A 24,436-nucleotide genomic window follows, 5' to 3' on the forward strand; every position below is an offset into this window, starting at 1 on the left:
GGGGCGGCGGCGGCCCCGGCGGCGGCCCGGGCGGGGGGTCGGCCGGGGGTCCCTCCCAGCCGCCCGGCGGGGGAGGCCCGGGGATCCGCAAGGACGCTTTCGCCGACGCCGTGCAGCGGGCCCGCCAGGTGAGGAGGCCGCGGGCCCGAGGGGCGCGCGCGGGCGGGGGAGGGGGCGGGGTCACGCGCGCGCGCGCGGGGTCGCGGGGGGGGCGGCCCGAGGCCGCCGCGGGGTCACGTGGGGCGGTAGGCGGGGGCCTGGGCCGCCCAGGGTGTCTCCAGTGGGCCCCCAGCGGGTGACCCCCCTGCAGGGTGAAGGGGTGGCCGGGGGGTCGCCAGGAACGGGCCCTGGATGTTCAGGGGTCCCGGAGGGCTGGGACTCACTTTGGGGAACCCCCCTTAGGACACCCGATGGCATGATTCCCTCTCTAGGAAGCAAAGTGTCCCTCTTCCCGGTGGGGAGGGTCTTGCTTTTCCCTTACCTCCCCATCAGGGCAGAGAGCTCTGTTTGCCCCCAGCCCAGTCGCATTTTTTGCCCGCCCGCCGGGAAGAAGAGACTTTGGGAGGAAAACAGCCTTTTTTCTTGAGCCTGCAAAGGGGGAACCCTTGCTACCAGAGTGGCCGAGCACTTAGGCGAAATGGGGAGGGTGGGCACAGGGTCTGGCTCTTTTTGATGCCTCCGGTGGCTTGAAAGGTGGTCTCTCTTTGGGAAAGAGGGGAGGGTCCCGCCACTGTGTTTTGAGGCATGATGATACCATGGAGGTGTCACATGCCGTCGTGACTGACCTCCTCAGCGCCTTTTGTGGCCTCCCCACGTCCTGGAGAGCGGGAGGCCTGTAGAATGGGAGAACTTTGCCGCCCTCTCAGGAAGCCGACTGTCTGGGGTCCGACTGAGTGCTTTTGCGATTGAGTGCTTTCCTTGAGTTGTTCCAGTGCCTCCAGGGCAGAGTGGGAGGTCCCGTTAGGTGAACGCCCTGTTCCCGCCCAGTGTGGTCTGTGGCTTTCTCACCTATGGAGCAGGGTAGGGTTCTAACGTGCACTTGATCTGGTTGCCCACCAACCTGCCTTGTTGGAGAAGCAGTTGTAACTAGCCGAGTTGATGCTCTTTGCTGGGGTGGGAAAAGGCCTCGGCCCAAGAGCTTTGGCTCACAGTGATAAAAGAAAAAAAATTGGGAGAGGTGGAAAGATAGGTCCTTAATTCATGGTTTGTGTGTCTCTGGAAAGCTTGTAATAATCCCACAGACTCTGGTCTTAAACTTGTGGGATCGGGGTTACTTGAAATTGCTCCTCACGTGTCTGACATGTAACCTGTGTTTTCAAAAAGGGTCTTTTCTTTTGGTGGAATGAAGATTTCGGATGCCTTTAAGCAAAAACTTCCCTAAAATTTGTTCAACGAACGCAGATTTTGAGGGGGAGGGAGATAAAGGAAAGTTGTGCTCCTCACCATCCCAGAAGAGCCAGGCTACAATCACACTTCCTGCCTCCCTCGTGGAGGCAACCTGAGGACCCTCCTGAGAGCATATCAGTGTGGATTGTGGTCCAGTTGCAAACAACATAGGCGCAAATCCCAACTAGAAAGGGGGTTTGAAATTCCTGGATGACTGTTGAACGCTGAGGCCCTCGGGTACGTTCTGAGAAGTTGGTCTGAGCACCAGGGAAGGTTGGTTGTGGTGGTAACCTTCTGTGCTTACGATTGTGTTTGTAGATCGCAGCCAAAATTGGAGGCGACGCTGCTACAACAGTGAACAACAGCACTCCCGATTTTGGTTTTGGGGGCCAAAAGAGGCAGTTAGAAGACGGAGGTAACTATAACTACCTGCTGGGAAGAAGGCCTGGGGGTAGAGTGAGGTGCCTTTGTTTGAACGTGGTTCAGAGTCAGGGGGAAGCCATTTGGTCTTTTAAAACCTCAGCAATCCCAGCTTTGTTCATTCTTTTTGTTCGGGCTGCCATCCTGGGGTATCAGGTGGCTGAGAGGAGCAGATTGATTGTGACTAGGTCCAAGTTGTAAGTTCTCAAGATTGTTCCTCCCCTTCTGGTAGGCTTGGGAAATGCTCGCGGTTTTGTTGAGGCCCCACATAAGTGCAGTTTGGCTGGCCCCAGGGCATGCAGTACTACCCACAGTAGCCAAAATGATCAGTGTGGGGATCAGTCAAAACCAGACTTACACCTGGGCCCTTCCTGACCCCGGACTCGAGTTCCGCCATCATTGTTCCTGTTATAAAGAACTTTTTTACTCTTAAGTGCTAGTGGTGGGACTGATGGAAGTCTGGTCCCACTCCAGGGTTAGTCCCTGCTACTCTCCTGTCTTGGCTCTGATATGGGGGGTGCGGGAGGGGGGATTGTTTACCAGGCCGTGTGGCATCAGCATCAGATTTGAGGCAGCTGTGGGTGGGTGGGTGCAGCATCTGACATCCTCTCTCTTTCACAGACCAACCGGAGAGCAAGAAACTGGCTTCCCAGGGAGACTGTAAGTCCGTTGCGGGGTGCAGGCAGAGGGCAGCTTCAGGGTCTTAAGAGGTTTTTAGGATTTGGGAGCTGGAAGCTCTAAGCAGATGGCACCTGTCCTTTAGGGAGGCTCTAGGTGCTTATCATCTGGGGTCCATGAGCTTTAGGGATCCCAGAGCCCCCTGGAGATTGAGGCAGACAGTCCGATGTGAGGCGGGTTCATCACACTCAAGTGCTCAGGAAGGCTCGGGAGCACTGTGATAGGTGCCAGCTGCTCCTCGGGCTGGCAGGGGTACCTGGGGGCCAGCAGTGTTCAGGGTCCCAAAGAGGAGCCAGGCCAATCTTTGCTTTGAATTTTCCCTCTGCAGCCATCAGTTCTCAACTTGGACCCATCCATCCTCCCCCCAGGTAAGTTGTGATTTGGAGGACACTTGTTTCCTTGTCTGTCAGCTGTCTCTGGCCTTTCTTGCTGACCTGGGGGAGAGCTGTGTCTGGGGGCTGCACCGTTTCGGACTTTGTCCCCGCTGCTTGCTTGGCCACAGAGAAGCCCAGGAGGCAGAAGAGCTGCCTTTGCGCCTGTGTGTGGGGCCCAGGGAGGGGCGGTCTTTGCGCCCTGTCACTGCCTGCGCCGTGGGACACTCCTCGGGAGACAGCCGTCTTCCCAGAAGGGCTGGGGGCCGGCCGCGGCGTCCTTGTCCGCCTTCCGCAAATGCTTGATCCCCGAGAACTGGTGGGGCCTGGGGTTCTCTCCTACCTTTTGCTGCCTCCCCAGCCCCCAATGACCTCAGTGGATCTGTTGTAGAATCCTTTGTGAAGGACCATGTTGTTTCTTTCTTCGCTTCTAAGAAATGCAGTAAAATTGGTTTGCTAGGGAGAGGACATGGAAGAGATACAAACCTTTTTTTTTTTAAGTCAAGAGACCTGAAATGATTGTCAGAATTGTGTAAAAGTGTCCAAGCGTTTGCTTTTTCCCAGAGTCTGTGGGGCCACGCTGACCCCGACCAAGCCTCTTGTGGCTTGCATGGGGAAACTGAGGCCTTGAGAGGTCGAGTGGCTTGCTGTGGGGAGAAGGAGCTCTGTGCTCTTGTCAGACTCTGCTTAGGCCTGTGGGGTCTTGGTCCCAATGTGGTGGGAAGCATGGGCAGAAACCAGTAGCACCAAGGGCCCCACAGGTTAGGGGCTGTGGCTTTGAGGGACCTTTTCTCCTGGAGACCCTCTGTCTATTCTGTCTCACTTGAGACCGACTCTTATCGTCTCTCTTTGCAGGACTTCAATGACAGAAGAGTACAGGGTCCCAGACGGCATGGTGGGACTAAGTGAGTGTGGGTCGCTGTGGGATGCCCGTTTTCCCTGTCTCTCAGGGACTGTGTTCTGGGAGCACCTGCTGGCCCAGGAGCTTTTGGTGTGAGAGGGCCTCCTGTACTGTGCGCTCACCTGACCTCTCTGGGCGGGGAGGCAGGTGGAGCTCTCAGGAGGACCAGGAACCCCTGCCACACGGTCTTTTCAGTGCTGGAGTACCCTCATCATCTCAGCTTTTTTCCCCTTTTCTCCACGTAGTCATTGGCAGAGGTGGTGAACAGATTAACAAAATCCAGCAGGATTCAGGCTGCAAAGTCCAGATCTCGCCAGGTACGAGAGCCAGATTTGTGTCAGAATGGGCACTGGGCTGGGCTGGGCTCCTTGTACTTTTTTTTTTTTTTTTAACAGTTCCCTGACGGGCAGAAGTGAGACAGGTTGGTGGTCACTGAGTGACCTCTAAGTGCCAGGCTCAGGGCAGAGTCTCAACCAGGACAGCACGGCATCCAGCAGCATAGCGGCAACTTTCATTTTCTTTGGCTTCACAGTTGTGGGGGGACGGCCGAGGTGGGAGATCGAAGATTGAATATAGGAAGTTTTGCTCTAAACTGTTAAGTCACCATCTGAAGTAAACACCCAACAGGAAACCAGTGGGAATGTGTGAGGCAGGGGGATGCATTCGAAGGAATGGCTTTGAAACCCAGCCCGGGTTTGCACCCCAGTCTGGCTGCTCAGCTGCGCGTGCCTGCTGGGCAGGGGTTTGTGAAGGCTGGCTCTAACCCAGTGGGGATTGTAAACTGATCATCGGTGGTGGCAGGAGTGGCCCCGCTTTGGGACCTCACCTTCCGCCTCACATTTTTCCCTAAATGTTCTCCCTCCTGACTGGACTCCAGGCTTCCCAGCCTTGGTCTTACGTAGAGCAGCCTCCCAGGAGTCTAATGAGGGAGCGATTTGTCAGGCCGTTAATGGTGGTACAGGCAGTAGCCGTTGTTCATTGTGCAAGTTTCACCATCTCCCTGGAAAGCCTTTCTCCAGTGTCCGTGGACCCGGGAGGCACTGACCCTCTCTCTCCTCTGCAGACAGCGGTGGCCTCCCCGAGCGCAGCGTGTCCTTGACAGGAGCCCCAGAATCTGTCCAGTAAGTCCCTGGCGGGGCCTGTCATTGTGATGAGGGGAGCAAGCAGAAGCTCTCTCCATCCTTTGGAAAGTTGGGGGCGACTCCACCATGTCCCTCGACCCTTGCCCTCTCCAGGGGGCTGTACTGATGCTTTGATTGCCTGGACTTCGAAGATCTGGGAAAACCACCTGAATAGCCCCAACCCTGGGGACGGACCCTCTTCATCATCTGTCAGACACACGTGTTGGAGTCACCTTCCCTTTGAGCTGGATGGGGCTGTCAGACCAGTACTTGTTCAAGTGTCTGAACCCCGCTCTTCCCCTTCCCAGGAAAGCAAAGATGATGCTGGATGACATTGTCTCTCGGGGTCGTGGGGGGCCCCCAGGACAGTTCCACGACAATGCCAATGGAGGCCAGAATGGCACTGTGCAGGAGATCATGATCCCCGCGGGGAAGGCTGGCCTGGTCATCGGCAAAGGCGGGGAGACAATTAAGCAGCTGCAGGTGAGGGGTGGGATGGAGGACAGAAGCTCCTCCTGTCCCAGGAAAGTCTCCTTCCTGCATCTGCGTGTGCACACCCCACCGACTGCTTTGTCAGAGCCTCTTACCCTTTGTGATTACACCTGCCCCCCACGTGCACTAGCCCCAGAAAGTCCTTTGAAAGCCTGGTACTGACTCTCCCGCATTGGTTGTAAAGGAGCGAGCTGGAGTGAAGATGATTTTAATTCAAGATGGCTCCCAGAATACGAACGTGGACAAACCTCTCCGCATCATTGGGGATCCTTACAAAGTGCAGGTGAGAACCCTGGGGGTGACGGGCCGTCTGGAGAAGTGAGCAATAGATAGGGCTGGAGATCTGAGCGAAAGGGGAGAGGTTTTCAAGAGCATTCGCTTGAAGTCAGCCCAGGACTCCCACTCTCATACTGAGTTCTCCCTCCCAGCACTGGACATGAGCAAGAGGCCTGAACTCTGATCTTTCATTTTGTTATCTGGAGAATGGGGGTTGCTGGCCATCCCTCCTCGGGATGGCAGGTCAAGAGCTCAGCAGGGCTCTGCAGTGGGCCCAGCTTAGGTCCATGAGCCCTTGGGTCGTGGGAGGCTGGGGGAACAGTGTTGGGGGCTTGCCCTGTGCACACCATGCATGTGCGTTTGCAGCAAGCCTGTGAGATGGTGATGGACATCCTCCGGGAGCGTGACCAGGGTGGCTTTGGGGACCGGAACGAGTATGGATCCCGGATTGGCGGGGGCATCGATGTGAGTGCAGGCTTCCTGTAGTAGTGGAGGGCCATGGGGTGGGTGTGACTCATCCTCTGGTGGGTGGAGGGCACCAGAGCTGTGGGGACAAGATTCAGTTGACCCTTCCACATTCCTGTCTCCTTAGGTGCCAGTGCCTAGGCATTCTGTCGGGGTGGTCATTGGCCGGAGTGGAGAAATGATCAAGAAGATCCAGAATGACGCTGGTGTGCGGATACAGTTTAAGCAAGGTCAGGGGCCTGGCTGAAAAGATTAGCTGGGTGGGTGGTGGCCGTGTCTACCAGTTCTGTTCTCAGGATCACTCTGAGGTTCCACTGCAGAGAGCCTGGCACCAGGGAGCCCGTTGAGCCTCTTTGTGGTGCCTTATTACTCCTAGCTGGCAGAACGTGCCCTTGTCTCCCTCCTTTATGGGAGAGCCATGTGAGAGAGTTCACGAAGGGCAAACTTGCTGTCTTCCTGTCATCAAATCTATCCCTTTCCTCTCCCCCACCGAATGGCCCATCCTGACAGGGCAGCCTGGACTGGATCAGATCCCTCTGTCCCAACTCTGGGCTATTCCCAAGCCTCAGTGAGAGTCTCCCAAGTGGCAGGCCCATTCTGAGGTTTATTGTCGTTCTTAGTTTCATGAAATGCATCTGTTCTGGGGGTGCCACGTGCAGGAAGAAGCCTCAGCTGCCACCCTGCCCTAGTTGGTCGGTTTTTTCCTCTGGAAACCTGGCCCACCCGCATCCTTCCCCCTCCCCCCCGCCGCTCCTCAATACATGGGGTGTGATGAGCGGTACTTTGAGCCTGAGATATTTCTGACACCTGGCTTGGCATGGTGTCTACCTCGCAGAGGCGGTGTTATGGGGGTTTGGTGTTGTGCTTTTCTTTAAAATCCATGTCTCTGTTCTGGATACTGGCTTCAGATGATGGGACAGGTCCTGAGAAGATAGCTCACATAATGGGGCCCCCAGATCGGTGTGAGCATGCAGCGCGGATCATCAATGATCTCCTCCAGAGCCTCAGGGTAGGTGGCTCCAGGCTCTGCTGCTGGCGGCTGGTGAGGGCGGAGGGAACTGGCCCAGCCCTCCCGGAGAAGTCCAGGGGCCAGGCTAGCTTTCTGCGGTCACGCTCTACCTCCTTCCTGTCTTGCAGAGTGGTCCCCCGGGCCCACCAGGGGGTCCTGGCATGCCCCCGGGGGGCCGGGGGCGAGGAAGGGGCCAAGGCAACTGGGGCCCTCCTGGCGGTGAGATGACCTTCTCCATCCCTACTCATAAATGTGGGCTGGTCATCGGCCGAGGTGAGTAGGCCTGCCTGCATTCTGTTCCTCAGCTCCCCCTCCTCCTGCCTTCTCTTCACTATCTGTCGTTCCCCACAGGTGGTGAGAACGTGAAAGCCATAAACCAGCAGACAGGCGCCTTTGTGGAGATCTCCCGGCAGCTGCCGCCCAATGGGGACCCCAACTTCAAGTTGTTCATCATCCGGGGCTCACCCCAGCAGATAGACCACGCCAAGCAGCTCATTGAGGAAAAGATTGAGGTGGGCTCAGGGAGGGGTTCTTGGAGCCTGGACACTTCTCCTGTCTCCTTCCCCCCACCCAAGTGACTTTGCTTCTCCTTCCTCCAGGGTCCCCTCTGCCCAGTTGGACCAGGCCCCGGGGGACCAGGCCCTGCAGGCCCCATGGGGCCCTTCAACCCCGGGCCTTTCAATCAGGGGCCACCTGGGGCTCCCCCGCAGTGAGTATTCATTCATCTCAGCTTCCTGGGATTTGGGACATGGGGGTTGCTGTGCTGCCAAGAAGAGCAGCGGACCCCATTTTCATTCAACACCAAGAAGTGCTGATCACAGCGGTTCAAGGCACGATCCAGCCCAGACTCCTACTCCTGTGTGATCGGTGCTATTTTTAAAAGATGTCACAGATGTTGACCCTGGTCTCCCACCTAATAATAGGCAAGCCCGTGTATACTGAATTTGGGCGACTTGCACATCTTTAAGCCAACGGAGTTTGTGTTCTTTGGCATTGTTCATCTCACCTTTTCCTGGGCCGAGGGCCTGTGACTGAGTATAAGCAGTGGGCTAGGCCTGGGCCCCCTTCCTCCCAGCCATCCCTGCCCCCGTGGAGGAGTGGTCCCAGCTCACTTGCCCTGTCTTTCTTGTCCCGCAGTGCGGGGGGCCCCCCTCCTCACCAGTACCCACCCCAGGGCTGGGGCAATACCTACCCCCAGTGGCAACCACCTGCTCCTCATGACCCAAGTAAGTAAGGCTGCCCAGGTGAAGGGCAGGACAGGGCTTGGGGGCCCAGGTGGGGAGGGCGGGGCTGGCTTCCAGCGCTGCTCTTCAGCGCACTGCTCTCCTACAGATAAAGCTGCAGCCGCTGCAGACCCCAACGCCGCCTGGGCCGCCTACTACTCACACTACTACCAGCAGCCCCCAGGCCCCGTGCCCGGCCCTGCACCGGCCCCCGCGGCCCCCCCTGCCCAGGGCGAGCCCCCACAGCCCCCACCCGCCGGCCAGTCAGACTACACTAAGGCCTGGGAAGAGTATTACAAAAAGATCGGTGAGTGTGTGGGCCGCCGCAGGGGCTCAAGTAGGTCGGAGGCTGGTGAGAGGCAGCCGCGTCCCTGTGCCATCCTCTGACCTCTCGAGGCCTTCCTCCTGCAGGCCAGCAGCCCCAGCAGCCCGGAGCGCCCCCACAGCAGGACTACACGAAGGCCTGGGAGGAGTACTACAAGAAGCAGGGTGAGCCGCTGGGGTTGCGGGGCAGGGGCAGGGCCAGGCCCTCGGGCCCCCGGTCACACTCGCTCACCGTGACTCCGCTTCCGTGCAGCTCAAGTGGCCACCGGAGGGGGTCCGGGAGCACCCCCAGGCTCCCAGCCAGACTACAGTGCCGCCTGGGCCGAATATTACAGACAGCAGGCCGCTTACTACGGACAGACTCCAGGTCCTGGCGGCCCCCAGCCTCCACCCACACAGCAGGGACAGCAGCAGGCAAGTGGGAATTGCCACCCTCCTCCTCCTCCTTTTTCCTTCCAACCCCCGGCCACCGTCCATCCTGCCTTAGTGGGTAGCGCCGGAAATCCCTTCCCCTGCGGGGTGTGTCCTTGATGCCTGCAGCGGGGGCCGTGTGGCCAGAGGTCTCCGGGAGTCCCCACGAGCTGGGGAAGTGTGCGCTGGGTCCAGAGGTTAAACGAAGAGGCCTCCCTGCGCCGGCCCGCTTGTTCCTGTGTCACGCTGTCTCGATGCTGGGGGAGAGCGCGAAGCAAATACAAGGTGGAACTGTTGAACTGGTGGGTAGTCCTGGGGGTGGGGGGCAGGCCAGCAGCACAGACCTTGGTCGCCATCCTGGCTGCTAACTCACTCATTCAAAATCTGGCCACTTGGGAAGAAAACGGATGTGTTTTCCCCTCTCTGCATTACTTTTTTGGGTTTTGTTCTTTGCATTCTTTTATTTTTAACCCCACAATCTTTTCCCCGTGTCCAAGTGACTGTGTGTTGCAGGCGGCCCCAGCGTGGGTCAGCCCTGGCTCTGGTGGGACTCGGGGAGCTTGCCACGGGGACCGGCCGCAGGGCCCCTCCCGCCCTGCCTGGGCTCCGCCGCCGCCTCCGCTCTCGCGCCTGCCTCTGTGTCCTGGTTTTGTCTGTGAAGTGGGCATGACGATCGCCGCCACCTTCCAACCTACCTCACAGGGGTGTTGTGGGGACACCGTGATCTCTGAGATTGTCATGTTGTGATGCGCCGGAGCACCTGCCTTCCCGAAGACAGAGGGCACCCCTCCTCCCTCCCAGACCCTGAGCGTGCTTCTCCCTCTCTCCCCGCTCTGCCTCTGCGGACCCCGCTTCTCTCCTCCTGGTCTTCACGTCCCTCTTGCTCCCTCCTCCATCAAGGAGCCAGTCTGACTTCAGCCGAGGGCCCCAGAGCACAGACTAGACACTTACAAACACATCGTTCCAGCCCGAGCTCGCCACAGGCGCGGGAGAGGGGCTTCCTGGCCCCCTCCTTGCCACCGTCCCCCCCAGTCTCCCGCCCCTCCCCCCTCCCTGTAGTGACCAATTCCTATCTCTTCCCTCTCCGCAGGCTCAATGAATCGAATGAATGTGAACTTCCTCATCTGTGAAAATCTTTTATTATTTTTTTTTCCATTTTGTTCTGTTTGGGGGCTTTTTTTTTTTGGGTTCTTTTTTTTTTTTCCCTCATGTGTTTGGCGAGAGAGCGATGGCTGCTGTGGGGGGTGCTGGGGAGCCCTTGCTGTGAGTGGCTTGGAGGTCACAGCCTGGGCAATGCCGGGCTCTCACTCTCTCGTTCATTCTGTGTGTCTCGTGCTTTTTTCTTTCAAAATTGGGATCCTTCATGTTGAGCCAGCCATAGAAGATAGAATTAAATCTCTGCCAAAAAAAAAAAATTTTAAATATAAAAAACACAAAAAGCAAACAAAACCTATAAAATTATATATATATATATAAAAATCTCTATCTTTTCCTGAAACTGCCTCTTTCAGGGGAAGGCAATTCATTTTCTTCCTACCACCCCTGGCCCTCTTCATGTTTTTAAAATAAACTTTTAAAAAGGAAAAAAAGTCACTCTTGCTATTTCTTTTTTTTAGTTAGAGTTGGAACATTCCTTGGACCAGGTGTTGCTATTGCAGGCCCCCCTCCCCCCCCCCCAGTCAAGCCCCTTGATCTGCTCCTCCTCCTCCCCCCTGCCTCTCTCGGCTCCCTGCAGCCCCTCCCGCCCCCCACTCCCGGGACTGGTCTTGGGTTTCAGCTGTTCAAGAGGACATTGAAACTGAAAACAAATTGAGAACAAAAACAAAAAATTGTATGGCAGTTTTTACTTTTTATCGCTCGTTTTTAACTTCACAAATAAATGATAACAAAACCTCCCCGTGTCTGCTGGGTGCCGTCTCTCTCTCTTTCTCTCTCTCTCTCTTCCTCTTTCTCGTTTTCTTTCTTTCCCTCCTCTCTCCCCTGCCTCCTGTAGAGTTTTGAAGCAGATGTTTGTTTGTTCTTTATAGATGTTGTAAAAGCCTGATAATGGTGATTGGAAATTACAAGCTTTGTGTTGTGTTTTTTCTTTCCTACCTTCCTTTTTTTTTTTTTTTTAAGAAAAAGAATTATAAGAAAAAATAGTTTTCTGCAGGCGCATTGTGCTTTCCTAACTCTCCCCCCACCCCCCCCTTTTTTTTTTTGGTTAAATAAAGTGCTTTTTGTCTAAAAACTGCGTGCTGGCCGCAGTTGTGTTTATAGGAGACAAGTTAAAGAGGAACAGGGGTTGGCCAATCAGTGGGGTCTGGGTCCCCCAAAGACTGCTCTTCTGGTGTTGCCTTGCAGAAAAGGGAATAGGGTGAGCCCCAGTGGAGTAATCTTCCCCCATCCCACTTTTCCCTCTGGGGACATGGGGAGCAAGACACCCAGGAGAGGCTCTGGGGCCAGGTGTTTCCATGGACGCAGCCTGCCACCACAGCAAACCCATGGCTGTGTGCGCCTCGCGGGAGTCAGACTGGCCTTGATAAGGCACCTGGCTGGGGCCTAGTAGAAACCAGGCCTCGTAAAGGATAGCACCGGTTCCAGTGCTTGGTGGGACGCTGTGCCGCCCAGGGGTGAGGACCGGATTTGGAAGAGTGACCTGAGGGGCCGTCTGAGCTGTCTGGCCCAGGGGCGATCATCTGGAGCCCTACTGTGTGCCTGGAGTGCTCTTTCTGGGCTTAGAGTTGAACGCTAACACAGATCAGGTTTCACGTTCAGAAGCCTGGGCCCACAGGCTTCAAGGGCAGCCCCAAGCAGGAGCCCACAACAGCTCACAGTCCCCCCCCCCCACCCCAGGCCTTGTCCAGGTTGGTCAGGAACCTGCTCCTGTGGGGGGGCCCCCAGTCAACCCACCCCCGTGGTGCTACAGCCCAGAAAGGGGCTGTCAGTCTGGGGCCTCGTGGGGAGTCAGCTCAGATTAAAGCCTGGCCTGCCGTCACCAGATGTCTTACCTCACAGGCACTGCGCCCCTTCTGAACCCCGTGTGGGTTCTGGGATGAGGGCGGAGGCAGAGCCCCCAGCCCCTCCCATCACTGCAGGCTTTCAATGACAGAACAGCACTTAGCAAAAATGTTTTCTGGAGCTGCTTCTGCCAAGATCTAGAGGAGGGGGAGTGGAGGGTCAGTGCTGAGTCACAGCAGGGACACCGTCCTCCTCCCCTCCAAAAGGGGGAAGCAGGTTAGCAGGCCTCTAATATAAAGTGCAGGCAAAAAGTCTCGAGGTGCAGTGTCCGGGCCATGCAAGCGAGGGGAGAGGGAAATGGGTCGGGAAGGCTGCAACACAATGTTACATGTCACGAGCAGCTGGCCAGAGGTGCGGTCCCTTGGAGCAGGTGGGGGGAATTGCCTGCCCCACCTCACCCGGCCCCCGCCCTCCCTTCCCAACCTCGTTGGTCAAAACTAGTTCCACAAGACACCCTCCTTTCAGCCTCATCTCCCACTCCTGCCTTCAGCCGGAAATGGGGACGACAAAGTTTAATGTCTTCATAGACGGGTCACTTTAAGATAGGCCTACCTTCCCCCTGGGGAATGTATATGGCTGGACTTGAGCTGTGGTTCACCAATTGTCCTAACCTTATATTTTGTAGATACATTCTAAAATGTATTTAATGTTGCAGCTTTGGAGACATTGTTTAGACCTCAAACGTCATGGCCGGAAGGCCACGCCCTGTGCCCATACTGCCCAACGGAAGGAATGGAAGTTCCCAAATTTCCCAGTGTACACAGTGGGGAGACAGGCCCAGGGAGGTCCAGGATGTGGGCCACGGCATGACCCCTGTCTTGTTCCCCTGGGGAGTCAGTCGGTGGGGCGGGAGGTGAGTGGCAAGCAGGGAGTACCTACATTACAGAGCAGGTTCTTCTGCTGATAGAAGGTCAAGACTGGCTCACACAGCGTGTAGTACGTCTCCAGGCGCTGGAGGATGGCCGACTCACAGTCATCTGCCCGGTGCTCTATGCGGCCCCGGCGCAGCGCTCTCCGAACCATCGTGTCCATGGAGCAGTCAAACATGATGACGATGTCTGGGGCCCGGCCCACCTAGGCACCAGCAAAAGGGGCTGGGTGAGGAAGGGCCTAGGTGCAGTGTCTCCCTGAACCCTCTACCCTGAGATCAGGAGTCTAGAATTGTGTGGGCCCCCTGGGTTCATCTGATTTTTTAGCTCCAAGTTAGTGTTTACATATTTATATTTTGAGATAGGTAGGACCTTGGCAGAAGCTCATAAGTAAACAACACTAACAGGGAAGAGGGAAGACTTCCTCACCATCCCCAGCCACCCAGTTTCACCCTCCCTGGAGGCAACTCCTTCCTGGAGTTACCTACTATTAGGGGCATATACTGTAAAAGCAAATGGGCTCCGATGTCCTTTTTTCTCCTTTTTTATACAAGTGGTGAAGATACTGATTTGCCTTCGACTTCCCTCAGTATAACTGGAGATGTTTCCATACTGGCCCATAAGGAGGTTCCAACTGTATGGATGTACCATGACTTAGTTCTAGGCCGATGGCTATTTGGATTGAAATATTTCTTCTAAGATGGATTTAAGCATTCCAGATACTTCCGCTGGGTAAGGTACAAGAGCCCCCAGCTCAGGGGCGCCTGGGTGGCTCAGTTGTTAAGTATCTGCCTTCGGCTCAGGTCATGATCCCAGGGTCCTGGGATCAAGCCCCGCATCAGGCTCCCTGCTCCGCGGGAAGCCTGCTTCTCCCTCTCCCACTCCCCCTGCTTGTGTTCCCTCTCTCCCTGTCTCTCTCTGTCAAATAAATAAATAAAATCTTAAATATAAAAAAAAAAAAAAGAGCCCCCAGCTCACCATTACCCATACTGCTGCTCTGACCTCCCTGACTGGTCTCAAGGAGACCTTTCTAGATCTCCATGTCTGCCCACTGTGAGCTCTACCTCCTACAAGTTCCTCCAGAATTTCGTTGTAAAATAGACTTCAAAGATGCATTAAAAAAAAAAAAATTACAACCAAGTGGGATTCATTCCAGAAAGCAAGGATGGTTCAATACAATTTATTGTATGAACCTCTGAGGGAAAAGGCATATGATCCTCCTCATAAACACAGAAAGGGCAATTAACAAAATAGAGCATGCATTCCAGATTTTTAAAGAGGCTAGGAATTGATAAATATCTTTAGCCAGCATCTTTTTTTTTTTTTAAGATTTTATTTATTTATTTGACAGACAGAGACACAGCGAGAGAGGGAACACAAGCAGGGGGAGTGGGAGAGGGAGAAGCAGGCCTCCCGCAGAGCAGGAAGCCCGATGCGGGGCTCGATCCCAGGACCCCGGGATCATGACCTGAGCCGAAGGCAGACGCCTAACGACCGAGCCACCCAGGCACCCTTCAGCCAGCATCTTAATGGAAATTTGCTTTCCCACTGAAATTGGGAACAAGACAAAATTGCCCACTCTTGCTCCTATGACTTAATAAGGTATGAGATTAGCTAAAGCAATGAGATAAAAGAAATCACTTTGAGAAACCTGAATTTGAAAGAAGGGAGGTAGAACCATGTCTGTTTGCCGGTGATGTGATTATATTTCTGGAAAACTCAAGAAAATCAATACATAAACCAGTATAGACTTAAGAAGATTTGATAAAATATTTGCTAAAAATAACAGGATATAACACTAACACACAGAGGTCAATAGTCTACATGTATACAAAAATCACCAGTTAGAAAAGAAGACCCCATTTACAACAGCAACAAAATGAAATATAAAATGCTCAGACAAAACTTTTCCAAAAATGTGCAAAGTCTTAAGGACAATCTTTAAGGAAAACTTGGATAAGATTTAACTCAAAGGAGACTTGAACAAAAGAAAGATAAAAATGTGCATGGATAGGAAGACCACATCATAAAGGTGAGAGTTCCTGAATTAGTTTGTAATTTCAACACGATAACATATTTTTAGTTGAATTGGCTGACTCTAACATTCATATACAAAATCAAACACGCGGGGATGTCCAGGAGAACCTAGGCAAAGAAAACCAATGGATAGTAGGGGTGGGAGAGGAGGTATTGAGTCCATAAACCGACCCAAGTGAATACGGAAAGTTGTTACATGGTGAGGGTGGCATCCCAAATAAATGGAGAAAGCACAGCCTATTAACTAGAGGATCCTGGAACAACTGGATCACGATTTGGAAAAAGGTCAAATTGAACCCTTACCTCATTCCAAAAACTAGGATAAGTCCCAAATGGATCAGAGATACCAATGTAAGAAATAAGGTCATACAAGTACTAAATTAACCATGAGTAGATATCCCTTATAAGCCTAGGATTGGTGGTGGTGGGGGGGGAGTGATCTTAAAATCCCGAAGAAATAACAAAATATGATAAATTTGATTAAAAATCTAAAAACAATTTTCGCATGACAGAAAGATACCATAAAGCAAAGTCAAAAGATAACTGACAAAGTGGGGGGGAAAGATTTGCAATATAGCCCAATATATAAAGAGTTCCTAGAAATCAAGAAGAAGAGACCAACTCTCTGTCAGAAAAAAATAAGTAAATAAAGCTAAAGATATAAAGAGCACACAAAAGAAATAAAAATGGCCCTTAAACTTTGAGGAAGATGTTCAGCCTCACTCATAGTAAGAGAAAGGCCCATTTAAACTACCCCAAAACACCATTTTGCACCTAAGCAGGGTGACAAACATTCAAAAGTTTGGCAGCATCCTCTGCTGATGTGGGTGTGAGGAAAGGACACTTTCATGTTTCGCTGGTGGCAATGCAAAACAAAGACCATGGTGATAGCTAGCAAAATGACCCACATGTTTCTCTTTAGTCTAAAAACCCACTCCAAAGAACCTATTGTAAAGATAACTAGCAAAAAAAGAAAAGAAAAGAAAAGAAATGCCATGCAGAGGTTATTTAGTCTTGCATTGTTTGTGGTGGCACAAGACTGCCAACAGCTTTTTGTCTTCCAATATGTTGTCCGACAATTTATTGTCAGTGGGAGATCAGCGGGATAAACGATGGCAGTGCTACACCTTGGAACAGAAAGGGGACAAGGAAGTCTTTGGTGCCCATAGGAGATCTGCAGGATATATTGTAAAGTTAAAAAAAAAAAAAATGAAGACAAGTATATACAGAACGATAGTTTTTGTGTGAGGAGGAAGATCTCTCTCTCTTTCACACACACACACACACACACACACACACACACACACACACACACACACAGGCTTTATATTTGCAAAAAGAAACACCAGAAAGACAAACCAAACACTACTGAAAATGGTTGCCCATGGGGGTTGGGGACGGACAGGAATGGCTGGAAATGAGCTCTCTCCGGCGTACCTTTTTATGTGGCTCTGACTTCGGATTCATTAAATAATACGCAAATTCAAAAGTTAAATTTAACAAAGCAATCCGTAAATATCCAAAACCAAACCGAAACAAATGTACCCAACTGAGTGTTATTGTCATGCATTAACTACGCAGAGAAAATAATTATTTCGGGCAACTCGGTGTTTTTTGGGTACATCCACAGTGAGGAATATTACAAGGGAAATCAGAGCCGCAGAGAAATCTTAAACTTCCTTCAGTCGTTTTGGTCTTAGTAGTTAATATGGGTACATTCCTTGGAAACTATTTTGCATCTGATGGAATAATGCGAATGACCGTGTTCATGGTTTTAGGAGTCCAGTGTTTTGGGAAAGAGAAGAAGGCACAGTCATGGTAAGTGTGAACTGGAAACATCAGTACGAACCTGTGATATTTTTTTTCCCCTTTCACAAGTTTGTGTTTTCCAGCTCTGTCCCCTGAAAAGGCCTGGAAACGGTGGCAATGGGCACCCCTGGCCCCCAGAGTGGACGCCACTCGGAAAGGGCTCCTTCGAGGCATGGCCAGTTCTAGGATTCAGCAGGAAGTGTGAAAGGCGGCGGAGGGGGGGGATCGTGGCTGTGTCAGAGGACACACATGTCAGCGAGAAAGGGTGCCCCCTGGCCACCGATGTGACAGCTCTCACATCAACAGCGACAAAGACCCGTGAGTTCCTAGCGATGAGAGAGAACAAAACAAGGAAGGCACAGCAGACCAACCTCGTGGGCGCCATTGGAAGGAAACAGGACACCGACGCCTCAGTCTGAAAAATGGCCTTCGTCGAGGAAGGAGACCCCAACAGCCCTTGATGAGGAAAGAGATTTCTTCTTTAGGGAAGGATTCCCGCTAATCAATGTGGAAAACATGGCCAGAAGACAAAAATCTCTCTCTCAAAATAAATAAATAAATCTTAAAAAAAAGAAAAATCAAGGTGTCCACCCAGCTAGTTCCTTCTGCGACTCCTTTCCTGGGCTTTTCCCTGTGTCCTCCCTCTGTGTGTGTCCGTGTCCTAATCTCTTCTCATAAGGACACTGGTCGGATTGGATCAGGGCCCACCCTAATGACCTCTTTTGACTTGCTCACCTCTTTAAAGACCCTCTCTCCACCCATAGTCACATTCTGAGGTCCTAGAGGTGAGGGCTTCCACATACAAATTTGGGGGACACCCTTCCAGCCATTACAGACCCCTCACTAAAGGCAGTGGCAGCCGGGCACGTGGGAGCCTCCTGGAAATTACGCAAGACAAGAAGTACTGAACCACAGTGCTCTCCGCCAAATTCACCCTGCTTCATCTGCCACCACGTAGGGGAGGAGCCAAACCCTGAGGAGCACAGAATGTCATGCAATTGGATGGACATCGTCAGAATTGGACAGATGTCACAGAAATGCAAGCACGACACATACTCTGTTTTCCCACTTTCTCAAGTCCACCCCCTGTGTCCCAGTGAGCATTTGGGGCCCGATTCCTCCAAAATAACACACTCAAACACATTTAAGAGATAATCCAACCAGGGCAGAGACAACTAAGCATTGTGTGCCACCCGACACACAGTTCCCGTCAATGCCTACAAAACCTGCTTGAAGAAATGGCATCTGAGTCCCCAGCGAGCAAGACTCTAGACACACTACCGATTGATAGATCTAGTGGAGAGAGGAACATGGTAAAGAATGCTTTGCAATCAGCAAAATCCAGGCTGTGCGAAATAAGGAGACCCGAGGCTGTGGCTTCTTCCATAAACCCAACGGCAAGGAAAACAGAAGCAGCCGCGATGGAAGGAGCTCCGGCTGATGACAAGGACCATGAGACATAGCGACCCACTGCACTGTCAGCCTTACTTAAATCCTCATTAAAACCAGACATAAGAAGACAAAGATTTTGAAGATGTTCACGGAAATCTGAATATCAATCAGTTGTTTGAGGACATGAGAGATATTAACGTGGGACAATGGGAAGTGTTTTGATTTTGCAAAAATCTTCATCTTTTGGAAAATATATACAAAATTATTTATGGATTCAAAAACACGCACACAGACACCCAATGTATTGAACCTGAATCTGAGTGGGTCGGTAGTTAATTTTGCGTGTGCAGCGCAAATGAAGGATAGAGAGACGAGTTAAGGAATACCACGAGGCAGGAAGCCCCTGGACAAATCCGAACAAATCAGAATCCCAGGCAGGAGGGAAGCAAGCAAGGCCGATGACCTGCCTTGGATTAGGAGACACCTAGCGAGGTGTGGGCCTCGTTTTCCTCGCAAATCTAACCTTATGGAAACCAAAGAGACATTCTTCAGACACTGGGGAAACTCAGAGGTGGCCTGGGCATCGAATGGTCTCGAGGCATGAATGTTAACCATCTCAGGAGCGTCTGGATGAGGGAGCGCCCAGAAATGGGACCTGGAATCTGCTTCAAAGCACACAATCGGCCACTATAACAAGACTCTTTTGTGTGTATGTGTGTGTGTGTTTTAAAGATTTTATTTATTTGAGAGAGAGAGAGCAAGGGGGAGGGGCAAAGGGAGAGGGAGAAACAGGCTCCCCGTTAGCAGGGAGCCTGACGTGGAGCTCGATCCCAGGACCCTGGGATCATGACCTGAGCCCAAGGCAGATGCTTCACCAACTCAGCCACCCAGGCGCCCGCGACAAGATGTGCTGGCGCAGATAAGGCAAGTGTGGCCAGACCTCGATGATGGTTTGATCTGGGGACGTGGAGATCCCTTAGATCGTTCCAGTTGTGTGCGTGTTTGAAATCTGGCACCAGAGATACCAATGATGGCCTTGTGGGTTTTTCCACTCAGGGAGCACGCGCACACACAAGCGCACAAGCGAGTCCCCTTCCTGGTGAGGACAGTGAACAGGACGTGGGTGCCTTCATCCTCTTGGGTGCTTCCGAGTGCAAGGCTTCGCGGGGTCAATTTGCACTTCAAGGTCAGTGCTGTTACTTACAACACTGCATTCCCCCAAAATGCCTTTTTCTACTTTTTGCCGGGCGGGGAGGGTGGGCAATGAGAGCACTTCGGGAAATGGAAAGAGAGCATCCCTTGCTCCAGAGGCAACTCAAATCAAATACGCAGCAACGCTAACAGCCTGGTTGTGATACTGGACGATGCCACCCCCCTGGGGGGAACCGGGTGAAGGGTACAGGGCAATTTCCCGTGAGCCTCTAATTAACAAAAAAATATTTAAAAAGTATGTAATTATTTAAAAGTCTTCTTCTGTGAACAGGGGAGTTTCCCTGCAGGTGGCACTTTTGGGAGAAGCATGGACCCAGAGAAATGGGTCCTGTGTCTGGGCATTTCAGGGAGACTGGTCACGGATGCTCTGAGCAAGTCCAACCTGACGATAAGCATCGGAGCTGCACGTGGTTATCTGGTCCTCCTCGCCGCCCCTTGTGCAGAGTGCCTCCTGGTGGGAAGTCCCCGCGTGCTCATTTGACACAGGCCACCCACCCCGGGGCCTCGGCTCCCCGGAGCTGTGTTCTCAGACAGGTGCACAAGTGACCGAATCAATCTTGGAAACAGACAGGAAACTGTCTCGGGAATCAGCCTTCCCCATCTCCCCACATCGAGGAGATGCCTGTGGCACTTCTGTCCATATGCGCAGATGAGGACACTGAGGCTTGGGAGGCTGAGTCTCGTGCGAGTCACAGACGGGTGGAGAAAGTGTGACCCGAGCTCCATACGCGCATCAGCATCAGAGACCGCCCTAAAAGAGACACTCCAGCCCAGCAGGGTCGGGATGGAAGGACCAAGCTGGGTGCCTCCGGGGACCCCCGGACAGACCTAAGGCAGGGGCCTCCAGGGTCCTCAAAGGCCAACAGGGGCCTGGCAGCTCGCAGAGATCTAGAAAATTCTCCACAAAGAAAATCCACTCTCCTAACCCAGAGCCCTGTTTCATTTTTGCACTTTTGGCAGCCACACGGGCACGAGAGGAAAGCATGCGTTCTGTTCCTCTTAGCATAAAACCCCAACAAAAGCATGATCCTACATGGCAGATGGCGCTCGGCCTCCGTGATGGAGAGGCAACCTTCCGCGGGTGTAGCGGGGAGACCACCGGGAGGCGGAGAAGGGTCCCCCGCTGACGTAGTTAAAATCTAGGCCTTGGAACCAATTGCTGTGGTGTGTGGCCTGCGTCCACCACCTAAATTATGCGATCCCGGGCAAGTCACCCAATCCCTCTGTAAAAAAGCGGGATGCTGATGGTGCAAGAAAGATTTTTCTGGAACATTCCGAAAGATCAGAGCTCCTCCGTATAGTGTCAAGAACAGCGCTGGGCTCAGGATAAAGTTCAGGATGCATTCATGCTGCTGTTGCCAGGGGACATGCAGGCCCTGCGCCTGCCAAGTCAGGCGATTTTCAAGGGAAGCTGGGAGTTTTGATGTGGCATCTCCCGAGTTTCGAAGCTTGGCCTTAAAAACCTGTAGAGTCCAAACGGAACCCATTGGTGGACCACATGGGGCCTGAGGGCCAGGGGTGTGCAGCTTCTGGTCTGAGACTCTGTGGCACCTGTGGAGTCCGCTGAGCTGGCATCGAGGGCTGGGGCCTACTGCAGGCTGGGCGCCGGCCCAGGGCTGAGAGATTCATGAGCCCGGCCTTTGCCCTCAGAGCGCCCAGACCAGGAGAGGGAGCCCAATATTTGCCCTGAGAGTCACTTCGATGAGCCCGACAGAAATTGCTCCCAAGCAGGTGCAGACAAAGGGCAGGGCCCCACCTGCCCCAGCCCTGGGCAACCTCTGTTTGATTCTCACCTGGACTTCTTTAAAGGCATTTCGACCCTATCTGGCAAGTTCCGGGAAAAGCCTGGAGGCTGACAATCTGCCAGTTTCTCTTGTCCTGCTCGGCTGTTTCCAGACGCTCCAGCCATGGCTGTCCTGGTGTGTGGATGGGCCTTCTCATGATGTCAGCGGTGCTGGCCTGCAGAAGTAACCTGAAGAAAGGTAGTCCAACTCGCCAGCACCGGCTGGCTCCTCCTTGCACAGCTCAGTTGTCCGATGTCCTCACTTCGAGGAGGCCAATGGGGACCACCTAACCCAAACAGCCCATTGAGTCCCTCCAGGATGTCATTCTGTCTCCGGCTCTTGACTGCATTTACTGCTGCCAGAAACGTCTCTCTTTTGTTCAGCAAGTCATGCTTTGGTCAGTGCCTGTCTATTGGCATCCGAAGAGCAGGGACTGAGCCTGTCCCATGAACTCCTAAGGACAGAGCCTGTTCTCAAACTATTTGGGGACAGGTGGTTAAATACATAGATGAACGAATAACTATACTCCATCCTTATGGCCCAGAGATGATGCTAAATCCACGTGCTACTCAGTGGGCAGATAATCTATGTGCAGGAAGATATTAATATGACTTTGTCCCGGCCAGCTCCCCAGGTTCTAGAAGCTTCCAACGGTGTCCTGACTGTCCCTTGACAATATAAAACGCCATTGCCCCCTTGCCATCTCCTCTCCCCCGAGTCTCACCCCTTCTGGACTCCATCCGAGGTGGGGAGGGAGGAGTGGCTTCACACCTCACCACACACTCACACCCCCTGGGGTCACTCACAATGCGCTCAAACTCCTTGGCCTGCCTCAGCTCCCGCGGGAAGCCGTCAATGAGGAAGCCCCGGCTCTCTGGGCGAGATAACATGGCGTTGCTGATCATGTCTAGGATGATGCCCTGGGAAGGAAAGGGGTGGCGGCTTCAGTGCTCCAGGGTCCCTCACCTACATGGCCACCTTGTCAAGTTCTCTCCCTCAGTTTGGACTTCAGGTGAATCCAGGGAGTACCTGCCCTCCCCAGGGCCTGGGATTCTGGGTCTGCTCTGGTGTCCTGGGGCCACTCTGATGCACAGAGCCCATCTACTGGGCAAGTGGCTACTATGTGCCAGGTACAGGGGTGACCTTCATTTTACAGGTGAGGAAACAGGTACAGAAGGGGCCGGTGATAGAGACGCCCAAGGTCACAAAAGGAATAAATACTGGCAAACTTTACCAAGTGCTTGTGAAGTGCCAGGCACTTTGCCACGTGCTTTATAGGAATGACATCAGCCAACACTCACTACAGACTCCTGCTGTGGGTCCAGCTGGTCTCCCCTTTTTACAGGTGAGGACACGGAGACTCAGGTAGCAAGGCAGTGGCCAGGCCAGGAACCGTGGCCTTCTGGGCCTATCTACTTCCACAGGGCTTCCAGGGAAGCTCATCCTAATGTACCCCCTTCTTCTTCCCTCTGCCCCGGAGCCTGTGAGCTCTCACCATGGGCACCAGGAGCCCCTGCAGCATGATGTCATGGATCTTCCGGCCCCGCTGGGTGCTGCGTTGGGCCTCCTGCCGCAGCAGCTGGCCCAGCCCCACATGGCAGAAGCCATATTTGGTCGCCATGTTCTTGCACTGTGTCCCTTTGCCACAACCTGGGCCGCCCATCACGAAGATGATCAGGGGGGACTTGAGGATGTCTGGGGGGCCCAGGGAAGAGGTGGGGAGAGGGTTTGGTGCCTGCAGGGACCAGCACGCACCGATGTGACTGTGTCCACAGCCTAGTGTGTGTCCTTGGTGAGTGACACTGGACACGGGTCTCCTGGCATACCCACTTTTGCCCTAGGGTGGCATTTGGGGGTGCATATCCATGCCTAATGGTATATCCAGGCATGGCATGCATTAGTGCTGTTATGGGTCGCTGTGAAGCAGATGTGAACTTGAGCAGGCCTGGCCCTCTGCACACAGCATCTCCTTGAAGAATCTCAATGACTCTATCATCCCATTCTACAGTTGCGGAAACAGGCTCAGAGCAGGGCAGGAACTCGCCCATCCTCCAGACCATCCCACACCACCCTTCTCTTCCTCCACTCTGCTCTAGCCCCAGTGGCCTCTTCTGTCCCTTAAGCTTGCCACACTCAGCCCTCTCCTGATGCTCCCCCTGCACGGTAAGTCCCCCCTCCACTACCTTCAGGTCACAGCCCCCCCCCATCAGGCTTTCTCTAAGAGACTCCCTCCCCATCATTCCATCCCAGAGCTCCATTTCCTCCATAGCAGCGGCCATGATCAGCGATGAGTTTGCCTGTTTACTTGTTCTTGTCTGTCTCTGCCGCCAGACTCTATACTCCACGAGGGCAAGGACTGTTTCTGTCTTGCTGGTCCCTATGTTTCTATTACTTGGCACAGTTCCTGACTTATAGTAGTGGGCGATGAGTAAATGAACGTCCACGGCTACCAGGAATGCCCATGGAGTGCAGTAGTTTATAATGCAACGTTGGTGTCTTGCCTCCCTCCGCCTTGGCTTAGTGAATTCCTAGCAACTCACAGGGCCCAGCTTAAATCTCCCCTCCTCCCTGAGACCTGAGACCCGGCTCTTCTTTCCCTGTGGCAGCCCTGTTCCCTCCTGCTTGTAGATGCCATTTTCTGAGACTGTCTCCTTCACTACACTCTCATCTCCAGGCCAGGGAGCTAGTTTGACACATTCACCCTGGAGTGCCCGGAACCCCGCACAGCAGCTGCCCAAGTGGATCAGCATGGCTGATCCTTGAGCATGTGCAGTTGTGTTACTATCACGGGGGGCAGGGGGGCGTGTGCACGCTGGACTTGGGGTGTTGGACACCTGCACCCCCCTCACGCCCTTCACAGCCTCCTTCCTCCCCCCCGCCCGTGAGCCAGCCGCCCCCGCGATGTTACCCTTCTCCTGGGGTCTCAGGGCCCGGCCCATCTGAGGCAGCTTGGACCTCCACAGACCCATCCCACCAGCGGCCCGCGGGGTGGTCGCGCCCCATCCCCACCCAGGCCCTGACTCCTCCTGGTTCGGCTCAACGTCACAAGGGCCCGATCATTTGGCGAGATGATGAAGTGTCCCCGGGGCAGAAGGAGGAAATGAACCCAAAGAGGCTCAGGTGGAGCCGCAGCACCTTGCCGCGGAAGAGGCCTCGGTCGCTATGGTGACGCGCCCTCCTTGGACTCACTTCCGGAGTGGAGTGGCGCATGCGCTGGGCGCCCGAGAGCTCGCGAGGAAGGCTAGTTTCTCCCTCC

The 24,436-nt window shown here is 53.6% G+C and overlaps 2 protein-coding genes across 2 annotated transcripts in view; one reads left to right on the top strand and one right to left on the bottom strand.

Moving 5' to 3' along the window:
• Positions 1-11,185, top strand: part of KHSRP (KH-type splicing regulatory protein) — an 11,825-nt gene extending 640 nt beyond the window's left edge. Inside the window, exons 2-20 of the mRNA XM_034998500.1 lie at positions 2-128; positions 1,705-1,801; positions 2,428-2,466; positions 2,813-2,852; positions 3,711-3,760; positions 4,002-4,073; positions 4,820-4,877; positions 5,186-5,360; positions 5,554-5,652; positions 6,012-6,110; positions 6,238-6,340; positions 7,019-7,119; positions 7,248-7,392; positions 7,471-7,631; positions 7,719-7,828; positions 8,257-8,345; positions 8,452-8,649; positions 8,754-8,831; positions 8,920-11,185. Coding sequence (XP_034854391.1) covers positions 2-128; positions 1,705-1,801; positions 2,428-2,466; positions 2,813-2,852; positions 3,711-3,760; positions 4,002-4,073; positions 4,820-4,877; positions 5,186-5,360; positions 5,554-5,652; positions 6,012-6,110; positions 6,238-6,340; positions 7,019-7,119; positions 7,248-7,392; positions 7,471-7,631; positions 7,719-7,828; positions 8,257-8,345; positions 8,452-8,649; positions 8,754-8,831; positions 8,920-9,197 — 2,119 coding nt within the window. The 3' untranslated portion in view covers positions 9,198-11,185. The remainder of the gene's footprint in view (position 1; positions 129-1,704; positions 1,802-2,427; positions 2,467-2,812; positions 2,853-3,710; positions 3,761-4,001; positions 4,074-4,819; positions 4,878-5,185; positions 5,361-5,553; positions 5,653-6,011; positions 6,111-6,237; positions 6,341-7,018; positions 7,120-7,247; positions 7,393-7,470; positions 7,632-7,718; positions 7,829-8,256; positions 8,346-8,451; positions 8,650-8,753; positions 8,832-8,919) is intronic.
• A 960-nt stretch (positions 11,186-12,145) lies between these two features.
• Positions 12,146-23,253, bottom strand: LOC118005619 (adenylate kinase isoenzyme 1). The gene is made up of 4 exons (XM_034997582.1): positions 22,676-23,253; positions 21,987-22,100; positions 12,957-13,151; positions 12,146-12,214 (listed from the first exon to the last, which is right to left on the bottom strand). The coding sequence occupies exons 1-4, from the start codon at positions 22,841-22,843 to the stop codon at positions 12,146-12,148; spliced, it is 546 nt and encodes a 181-aa protein (XP_034853473.1). The 5' UTR covers positions 22,844-23,253.
• Between the last annotated feature and the right edge of the window lie 1,183 nt (positions 23,254-24,436).

This window comes from Mirounga leonina, unplaced genomic scaffold, assembly GCF_011800145.1.
Source record: "Mirounga leonina isolate KUSES-001 unplaced genomic scaffold, KU_Mleo_1.0 Mir_94, whole genome shotgun sequence".
Taxonomy (NCBI): Eukaryota; Metazoa; Chordata; class Mammalia; order Carnivora; family Phocidae; genus Mirounga; species Mirounga leonina.

Coding starts and splice junctions, on each gene's coding strand:
- LOC118005619 (XM_034997582.1), bottom strand. CDS start 22,843: ATGGGCGGCCCAGGTTGTGGCAAAGGGACACAGTGCAAGAACATGGCG. Junction 22,101..22,675: donor AGGGGCTCCTGGTGCCCATG/GTGAGAGCTCAC, acceptor TTTCCTTCCCAG/GGCATCATCCTAGACATGAT. Junction 12,215..12,956: donor AGAAGAACCTGCTCTGTAAT/GTAGGTACTCCC, acceptor CCCCTCCTCTAG/ATCTTGGCAGAAGCAGCTCC.